Source organism: Sinocyclocheilus grahami, unplaced genomic scaffold (assembly GCF_001515645.1).
Source record: "Sinocyclocheilus grahami isolate Dianchi unplaced genomic scaffold, SAMN03320097.WGS_v1.1 scaffold2488.1, whole genome shotgun sequence".
NCBI lineage: Eukaryota > Metazoa > Chordata > Actinopteri > Cypriniformes > Cyprinidae > Sinocyclocheilus > Sinocyclocheilus grahami.
Window position 1 is genome coordinate 43,298 of NW_015507667.1, and position 10,505 is coordinate 53,802.

A 10,505-nucleotide genomic window follows, 5' to 3' on the forward strand; every position below is an offset into this window, starting at 1 on the left:
ATGCTGACAGGAAAATAATTTTGAACCTGATCTTCTTCATTTTGTGCTCTCTACAACAGAGTGTGACTGTCCACCCACATCCACAAAAGACACATGAAAATCTCAGAATAAGCATTTGAATAAGGCTTTTTGTTTTGTTTTTCTTAACAAAAATGTGAGTCAGAGATTAACATAGTGTTGAGGTGGAGACAGAGAACTCTTGATAAATGCAGTGGAAGTTGCTTTTCATCTCATCAGAAACCTGACAGTGGAGAAACAGCAGTCGGATCACGGAACAGAACAGAATGATGAAGTTCAACACCGCTTTGAGTGCTGCTGGAGTCATACTTCTTTACATAGCAGGTAAGATCTTACAAAAAGCCTACAACATGACCAAATTAGATTAACAATTTAAGCAAACATTATTAAATTTATTAAAATAACTTACAAGCCATTTAATTCCTAAGAACCTTTGTAAACACTTCATTTATGTTTTTTCCTGACTGTAAAAACCTTTTGGATCTGAAGATTTACAGTTGAAATTGCTTGAAATTGGTTTTGTAGATAAACACATTCTGCATACATATGAATTTCCCTACAAATGCATAATTTATTCATTTTATGTATGAGGTTTTTGGTCACTTCATAAATACCATACTTTTATTTGTTATTTATAGATTTGATTACTTTAATATTACTTTCAAATGTGGAAAATAGTGATGATAATAAAGAATTTATAGTACCCAAACTTTTATGAAGTAATGTAAAATATAAACTACTCAACATATTGCTTGAAAAAGTTCACAAAGACAGGCACACTTATTTTATAATCATTAACTCTCAAATACAGATTAAGTTGCTTTAATATAGCTACAATTTGGGGTTTGGCTGTTCCATCCATAATTTCTCCAAATCGCTGAGCCTAGTAATGATTTATTGTGTAGCAGACACACAGTCAGTGTGAAAACACAATGCAAGCCTGCTGCTAATTCACATACGAGTGGTCGTGGGCCACACAAACTAGCTCTGTTTGGAGGATTGTCTGCTTACTTTGTCTTTGTCTACCTACACAGATTCCCTCTGCCAGTTAGATGGTAAGTTGTCATAATGTGACACAGAATGTGTCCTCTTTGTCTATGAGGCATTTTAAGAAGGAAATGTCACATTTTGCTTTCTCTCATCAGTATGTGGTCAAGCCCCTCTTAGAGACAGGAACAGGATTGTTGGAGGGGAGGATACGATGGCAGGGGATTGGCCGTGGCAGGTCAGCATTCATGTCATCGGCTTTGGCCATCACTGTGGCGGGACTCTCATCACTAAAGACTGGGTTTTATCTGCAGCTCACTGCTTCCAGGAGTATGAAGTTTATGGCTTAAAGATACATTTGTATATTAATAATAGTGTGATTACAGCAGACGTTCTCTATTTACAGGATCCGTCCACCTTACATTGAGATGTACTTTGGTCGTTTGAAACAATCCGGCTCAAACCCTTATGAGGCGTACAGGAGAGCAAGTCGAACCATCATCCATCCTAACTATGACAGTTTTACTTTTGACAACGACATAGCACTGATCCAGCTCTCCTCCTCTGTGTCTTTCTTTCATAACATTAGGCCGGTCTGTCTGGCCGCTGCTAATAGTAAATTTGCTGCAGGTACAGAGAGCTGGGTCACTGGATGGGGCAAACTACAATCTGAAGGTGACTGAACATTTACTTGCCAGTTAACTGAATATAAACAATAATGTAAACCTCAATAATTTACATAGAATTAAAAGCCATAAAATCTGTGCTCTGATCTGGGGCACAGGCACCAATCTTTCTGATGTACTGCAGGAGGTGATGATACCAATTGTGAGCAACAGTGACTGTGATAATGCTTATGGAGGGATCACAAGAAATATGATTTGTGCCGGATCGTTAAATCAGGGAGGAAAAGATGCATGTCTGGTAAGACATCAGTAATTAATTTGAACACTTTTTAATCCAAATCAGTTTACAAAACACTACTCATTACTTTGCAAAGTGCCAATCTAGTTGCTTAATTAAGCCTGTCTTTACTGCACTGATCATTAACTCATTTTGATGCTACACATGCAGTCAGTAGTAAAAACTGCTTAGACTAGTCTTAAAAGTTGGCCATGTAATATTCTCCACAGGACTGGTCATAACTTTTTTAAGTCAATTACATACAAATGTACATAGATCTAATTTGTATATGAAAAGTAAGACGGATTAACTGTGGTATAAACTAACTGTATTGTATAAAGCGCTATAAAAAATAAAGGTGACGGCTTGATTAACACTTGGTTAACTGCTAGTTAGACAAATTAGTTCTTAAGACACAGTCTTATCTCAGGCTACATCCACATGAAGCCAGAGCTTTCCCTATCCGATCTTTTTTTCCCCCTCGTCTCAAGAAATATCTGCATACACACGAAACGGACACAAAACGATGTAGTATACATGCCAGACCAGCATGTTGCGCTGTAATTCTGCCACCGAGATACACTATGCGCATAAACCTTGCGTGTGGTATTCAAACAAACATGGAACAATACATTTATTAATCTGTGTTAATCTTGGGTAATAAAAAGACAATCGTTCAGTGTTTGTTCATGTTTTTGTTGCTGTTATGTGACGTAGCAGTGTCTGACTAGGGGCCCGTAATTCTTCTCACACGGTACGAGCCGCGACCATGCGAGCATCTGCGATTTTCTCCCGAGAGAAAAAAATCACCTGCGAGCTCGTACGACAGCAAAAGTCGCACCGTGTGCCTTAACACTTGGTTTTACTCAAAGTTGAACATTTTTCAATTCTTGGTGACGAGAATGCAAACAAATGAAAAAGGTCCACTGGCCTCAGGAAAAATAAATGCGGACACATAGCCTGCACACTTTTACCATGGGGCTACACTATTTAGGGTGAACATACGTGCCATTTTTATGGGACACATCCTGGCCAAGATTTCTATATTGCCAGAAATATCCAAGTTTTGGCTGTTTGCACTGCACAGACCAATCGTTGTTTGACATCAAAGTACTATGAGAGCTATAGGGAGCAGACGGCTCCTTATGCTTTCGAAATGCTCTCGCGGTACTTTGATGGCATACACCGATCGGTCTGCGCAGTGCCGCTTCAATTTGAACACACCTGATATGTACGCATATTTGCATCGCTTTGATCGTTCTCTGTAGATCCCACTTCCTCTAGCGCCACGATTGACCAATAATATGAAGGCATTAATCGTCCAAACTACTTTTCGATCATTTCCTTCAGCAAGTATGAAAACAGAAAAAAAAGCCAAAATCTGGATATTTTAGGCAATACAGAAATCCTGGCCAGGACGTGTCGCTTAAAAATGGCATGTATGATCACCCTAACACTATTATTACTTCTATCTATAACAGTTGTTTGTAGTGTATTGTCAGAGTTATAAATGTTGAATGTTTGTCAATACAGGGAGACTCTGGAGGTCCAATGGTCAGTAGGAACGGCCCCCGGTGGATTCAGTCCGGAATTGTGAGTTTTGGTAGTAAAGACTGTGCTAAATCAAAATATCCTGGTGTGTACACCAGAGTCTCTCAGTACCAGGACTGGATCCAGTCTAACACAAACATCAACCCAACTGGATTTGTTGTATTCAATTCAACATCCAACTCCAACTTCAGAAGTGTACCCAACCTCTTCTTATTCCCCATTTCTCTTACATTCTCCTTCATTCCTTTAGCCTTCTCCCTCTTTCTCTCTTCCTAAAGGTCGTTTGAACAGTACTTCTTACGAGTTCTCTAATGAAGAAGACAGTTCTACTGTATATGCTCTCATAAACAGATGAAAAGGGCAGTTATATTGCTAGTTTTGTCATTTATTCTTTATCTTTCTTTTTTAAAAGTACTGTTATTGAACATTTCTTGACTGACATTAAGAGCAAACACTATTGAAGTTCAGCATGCTTCTGTCCTCTTTTCATCATCTTTTCATAAATAGTAGAGATGGAATGTTTTTTTTTGGTCAGTGTAACCAATATAGGTTCTGAAGCTCTGAAATGTGATCTGAGATACTGGTTGTTGAAAATGAAATTATCTTTAATCAATTCCAATGTAGTGACACTATCTAAACAGAATAAACACAAAAGAAAAAGAACTGACTTGGGGAATGTTCTCTCACTGTCTTTTCTGCTCTCTTCATGCTGTTTTATTTATGTATTTATTTTTAAGATCCTGTGATGAATGCAACATTTAAAAAAGGCTTAAATATTTATGTAACATTATAAATATATTTCCTGTCACTTTTGATCAATTTAATGCAGAGGTGGGGAATGTTGATCCTGGAGGGCCATTGTCCTGCAGAGTTTAGCGCCAACCCTGAAAAAAAAAATACCTACCTGTATCCTGAAGACCTTGATTAGCTTGTTCAGGTGTATTTGATTAAGGTTGGAGCTAAACTCTGCAGAGACACCAGCCCTCCAGGATCAACGTTCCCTATCCCTGATTTAATGCATCCTTGCTGACTAAACATATTAATGTCCTCAAAAAAAAAAAAATCAAAATAAGGCCACATCCACACGAAGCCAAAATTTGTCTTTTCTAAAGAAATTTCTGCATACACATGAAACCACGAAACCAACACAAAACGATGTAGTATACATGCCAGATCAGTATGTGGTGCTGTAATTCTGCCACAGAGATGCACTAAAAAGAGAGAAGAAGACTTGGACTCTGCGCATAAACCTTGGGCGCTGTATACAAACAAACATGGAACAATACTTGAAGATGGTTAAGGATTCAGCTGCTCGGATTGAGTTGGGCAGGTCATTCCACCAGGAGGGAACATTAATAATATTATTATTAGTAGTATATCATATCACAATATCATAATTATTATTTCTTTATCATAAATATTCACTTCAGTTTGTTGGCAAGTTTCACTAATTTTACTACAGTCTGCACATTTACATCTCCTTGAATCATCGTAGTGGCTGTTTTTATGTAACTTCTGATTATTTTGTAGATAACTTTTAAATGTAGTAGATGTGTGTGTGTTTTTTTCTGGTGTGTCTGTGTGCAATAAATAATGTTTCTTAATTTAACTCATTCATTACTCAACTACTGTTTAAAAATTACTGTATGGCTGGCTTAAATGAACCCAAAATTGGTTGGAAATTAAAAAATCAGACACATGGTTATTAGAATAAATGTTTAATTTTTATTGATTAAACTTAGTAATAAATGTCCATTTATTAAACATATTAATAAAAGTTCATTTCCAACCAATTTTGGGTTCATTTTAAGCAAGCAATATGATCATTTTTAAATAATAGTCAAGTTATTAAAAATGAATCGTTAAATAAAACTGCCCAACAGGTTAGGTCAAACATTTAACCCAACAGCTGGGTCAAAACAAGTTTGAACATATTTGACCCAACTTGAATTATTTTTAACCCAGCATTTTTTAGAGTGTGCTGAATTGTCTGAAACAACTCGATATAATCCAATAACAGAGGCTTTGTTCTGTAACAGCAGAGCATCGCAATCCTCATCAACACATCAGGAAACGATCATTTACAGCAATCAGAACTGATCTGTAAGCGACAGCGATCAGCAGTATCGGCTCATTGTATCGTGTTAATGGTGTTAAGGACATTGCAACATTAGCAAACTCACAAAAGACCAAAGTTTTTGTCATTTAAACTCCTCAAAATAAGCCAAAACTACATACAGTCAAACTAAAGTAGACAAAAAAATGCATGAAATTGAACTATTGACAAAGCTTTGCGATAAACAGTCAAAGCAATTTAAACAAAATAAAACATTTAGTAAAATGAATATTAACATGAGACAATCTAAACAAAAAAATCATCTAACAAGAAATAGATTTTAAACTATTTGCTATATATTTTGATATATTGTGTTAAATTGGACCCTCTTCAAGTACATTTAGTGCAATTTAAGTGTATTTCTTTAAACACGTTTACAATTTACTGTAATACTACAAGTACAGTTAGAATATATTTGAAGCTTCATTTTTATGTGCTTCAACAACATTTGAATAGCTTTTCAGCTCATAAGAAATGCATTATTCATACACTGTTATACTGTTTATTCAAAGTGATGTATTAAAAAGTGCAAGCATCATTAAATATAAATATTAAGACACACACACTTGAAGTCTAGAAAACTTTAAAATACTACTTTTACTTTAACTTAACTTTAACATACTTTAATATAACTTACAATTGCAGTAGGCCTACACATGGTTATAAAGTTTGTACACTTTAAACCCACTAAAAGCTGAATTATTTTGCTGTTCTTACACTAAGTTAACATGAAATAGCCTATACTTTAAGTAAGAGTAAATTAAGTATGTTTTCTGTAAATACACTAACATTTCACTTGCAGTATGTTTGTGTTTTTGCATATTTCTTTACAGCTTAACTAAGCATGTTTATTACCAAAGTTTTTGGAAAAATATAAAAAATTAAATTCATGAGATTTTTAATGCACTTCGAATGTTAAATGTACTACAAATACACTACTTGAATATCAAGTATATTTTTAATATGTTTAATTGTATGTCTTTTTGAGTTGAGAATGCACAAACAAAACACCCGGAAAAACGTACAGACCTAAACTGAACATTTATTAAACATAAACGCAGGCTAATAACACAGATTAATAAAGTAAAAAAAATAACTATACAAAATTAATTAAAACGTAAAAAGCCCTGTGATGAACGAAGTATTCTCTCAGTAGGGTTGCAAAGGGGTGGAAAATGTCCGGAAAATTTCTGGAAACTTTCCAAAAATCCCTGGAAGATTCCAAATGTCCAAAATTTCTGGAATGTTTCCGAAATTTACTGGAAAATTTTTGCAACCCTGATCCTCAGCACAATTTCCCAAAGATGGTAAAGATCCTAACTTTAAAACCTTATCTTATCTGTTTGGTAGCCATGGTATTTTCAGGTAGGACCACACATTTAGGACAAAAACTATTACAGGACAGTATTTCCTAAGTGCGTTATCTTGAGCATAAACAATATCTGCAAAGTTACGAAGCTGAAAGTTCAATGCAATGCAGAATAAAACCGTATAAAAGAATAAAAGCTAACATAAGCAGTAGCATTTACAAATAACAGCATATCTAAAAGTATGAGACAACAACAAACAATAATCTTAGGCCTACCATTAAAAGCCGTGCTTGCACAGGTTCTGCGCGATCCTCTTCACTAATATCCTCTGCGTCTCAATCGGGCTCAAACTGATAAGCACAATAGACGACGACATTGTTTACAATACAACCGGAGCACATGCCGCTGAGGTGAGGGGTGGGACGTTTAGACGCGCACTAGAGACGGTTTAGCCAATCACAACACACTGGGCTAGCTAACCAATCAGAGCCCATCGTGTATTTCTGAGGGAGCAGCTTCATAAAAGCAGGAAATGATTAGCGCGTTCAGAGGAGAAGGGACTGAGTGGTGTGGAATAAAGGTAAATTATGTGAAAAATAATGCGTTAATAAGCATTAACACGTTAGACTGCACCCCATAAACACAATCAAGCCTAGAAAAAACCTAGTGAACCACCCCTTTAAGATAAGATGGGAAGAAACAGAACTCCTAACTTAACTTTAGGGCAACCCCACAGCTGTCCTAACTTCAAAATTATTTGAAAGCTAACGTAAAAACCACACAATTTTTTCTTCACAGACTCGGTTAATGCCAGACACCGCTGACACATTTTCGTCAACTCTTGCCCACTCCGTCTTTGTGAGTGAGCGAAGGTGAAAACTTACCAAATAGTATCGGCTTTGCCTTTTCTACCGAACTTATCAAAGTTTCGATTTCCGCTGAAGTGAAAAGCTCGCCGGTTTTGTTTATCCAAATGTTAAACAAAATTGTTTACCTCATCAGCAGCTCGCGCAGTGTTGGTTGCTTGGTAACAGACCCGAGAGTGGTTTGTCGAACTTGATAATGCAATTTAAAATGTCCTAACTAGAGATAAAACACGATTTTGTAAGATAGGATAAGAATCCCAAATCAAGTTGAGATTTGCTTCTGTATTACGAATTTGCGTAGGTCTTCTCACGTTCGTGATCTTACTGCTGACTTTTCTTTCTCACCGTCTTGTCTTCATAGGTTGACAACGTGTCCCGTTTCATTCGGTACTTGCAGCCCACTGGGAGTGAGCCGTCTCTGGACTTCCTGTCAAAAAGCAGAGAGACCCGGGACTTTCTGATGGCCCTGAAGCGCACTGACGTGTCTTTAGTCAGCATCCACAATTACATCAAGAGCATGAAAAGGTTCTTAGAGTACTTGACGCCAAGGCTGGACATTCAAAAAAGAGACCCGCAGCTGCGGACCAACTGCCAGAGATACACTAACATGCTGAAGACTGTACTCAAGAGACGTGATGACAAGACCTGTGACCCGAGGTTAATGGCTTAAATGTTCATTTTGCATTGTCCTTTTTTTTCACTAATGTTATTACATTACATGTTTTAAACAGTAATATCTGAGTCTGAACCTAAAGCAATCTTGACAGCTTAAAGAATCGAGTTTTCATATTTGGTGACTGATTTTTTAAATTATTTTACAGAGCAATTGTAATTTATTGATTTGCTAGAAGAGTCCTCATCACAGTCAGAGAGCGAGTTCTGATCTTTATTTAGAAATAGCGAAGCACATATAAATGCATGAAAATCAGTAAAAAACCTCATGTCAAGTGTTCAAAAGATAACATCCAATCTATTTTTTTTTCTATTATTTTTTTGAGAAAAAAGGTTTTGAATTTAAAGAAAAAACAACAGTTTCTACATTTTTGATGCGGCATGAACTATAACGCACATCCATGGTTCTCGTCGCATATCTTTTTTTAAAGGGTGAATTGAAATCAAATACTGCCATATTGTGCTTTATACTTCTGAATGTGGTGTCTACTTCATAAATATTGAGAAATGTATGGAAAAACGTGTTTCGGATCACTTAAACCATATATGGAAATGGAGGCGCCCTTATATGGTTACTAATGGGGTTTGATGGTCATCTAGTGGAAAAGCTTGGTACTACACCCAAACAAAATCTCACTGAAAGCTCATTTTTTAAGATATCAACCTCAAATTTGGAGTAGGCTTGCCGCGATAGACGGTGCTGACGGTTATACCAGTGTTAAGCCACAACACCGGTTACGTCACTTGCCCACCGCGGCACCGACCCCCACTGTCGTTTTGATTTTTTTATAGTAATAAAAATCGTTTAGTTCAGTAAAAGAACAGACACTACAATTAAAAACTGAACACGGATGCTCAATGCAGCGTGCCGAATGACAGTCGCATCACAGATCAGATTTAATTTCTCCAGTGAGGAGAGCGAGTCGAGCTGACAGACGAGAAGAGTGAGGTGAGACAGACAAGACGATCGCGGATGATTTAGTTTCGAAACGAAATGCAAAAGCGCCTGTTTGGCAATATTTTGGATTTTGAAAAGCCTGTTGACTTTCGCCGTTTATCTAAGGTGATTTTGGAAGTTTTTTTAAACATTCGTTTCTTATTTAATTGGTTCTACATTGTTTGCTGATTTTTAGCCTACTTTCTTTAAACTTTGTATAATTTATTGATTTTATTTGACATGTATGCCGTGCCTCCAAGCTTTCTTATTTGTTTTGTTAATAAACATTCGTTCTTATTTATTTGGTTATATATTATACATGTATACTTACATAAAGTTTAAATAGGCATACAAAACTGGAAATGAGTTATTTTATATTAGGCATAGCCTGCCCTATAGCATGGTGTATTTTTATTAGTTTGTTAATAAAAGTTCTATGTTTTACATATAGGCTAAAGTGAGTTTGACGTTGTATTTTGTTGTTGCATTCAAGCAATTGATGCCGAACTGCCGCTAATTCAAAAGTGAACATAAAATGCGCACGGCGCTTTTACAAGCTATTAAAAAGCGAGGGAAAATTCAAATGAACAATTGCTTTACGTCGAATTGTCGCTATTTGAAAGTGAAAGTAAAATGCGCACGCCGCTTTTACAAGCTATTTAAAAGTGAAGGAAAGCGAGGAAAAGAGGGAACGCCCCCGCGGTGATACCGGTATTACCGGTGTTGTCACACGTCGATTAACCAGTGGGAAAATTTCCTCACCGTCACAACCCTAATTTGGAGCACAACTTGCTAAGATTTTGGTTTTGATGTTCTAGCAATTTTAGACCAAAACATGTTTTGCAAAATATATATACAATATAACATTTAAATATTGTAATTTTTATATTTTCATAAACTTAAACGTCCATAACTTTTTAGTAATATAATTTTTATAACTTTTTTCGCCTCTACAATGATCAAGTGCCTTCTTTAAAAAGAGACTAAGCACTGCTCCAAAGCATTAAAAATGTATACCAATTTAAGTTGGAAATGTCATTTTCAGGTTGTTAATAAAGAATAACAATTTGGTCCCTTTGAAAATTCTCTTTGCCACCTTGGAAGAATTCTCAGTTACTTTAAAGTGTAGACAGACGGCCGGGAAG

The 10,505-nt window shown here is 36.3% G+C and overlaps 1 protein-coding gene across 1 annotated transcript; it reads left to right on the forward strand.

Moving 5' to 3' along the window:
- The first annotated feature begins 287 nt into the window (after positions 1-287).
- On the forward strand, positions 288-3,735 carry LOC107575161 (trypsin II-P29-like). Its single transcript, XM_016261578.1, has 6 exons — positions 288-342; positions 1,053-1,073; positions 1,164-1,335; positions 1,412-1,680; positions 1,790-1,929; positions 3,442-3,735. The coding sequence occupies exons 1-6, from the start codon at positions 288-290 to the stop codon at positions 3,733-3,735; spliced, it is 951 nt and encodes a 316-aa protein (XP_016117064.1).
- The last annotated feature ends 6,770 nt before the right edge of the window (positions 3,736-10,505 follow it).

Coding starts and splice junctions, on each gene's coding strand:
- LOC107575161 (XM_016261578.1), top strand. CDS start 288: ATGAAGTTCAACACCGCTTTGAGTGCTGCTGGAGTCATACTTCTTTAC. Junction 343..1,052: donor CATACTTCTTTACATAGCAG/GTAAGATCTTAC, acceptor CTACCTACACAG/ATTCCCTCTGCCAGTTAGAT. Junction 1,930..3,441: donor GAGGAAAAGATGCATGTCTG/GTAAGACATCAG, acceptor TTGTCAATACAG/GGAGACTCTGGAGGTCCAAT.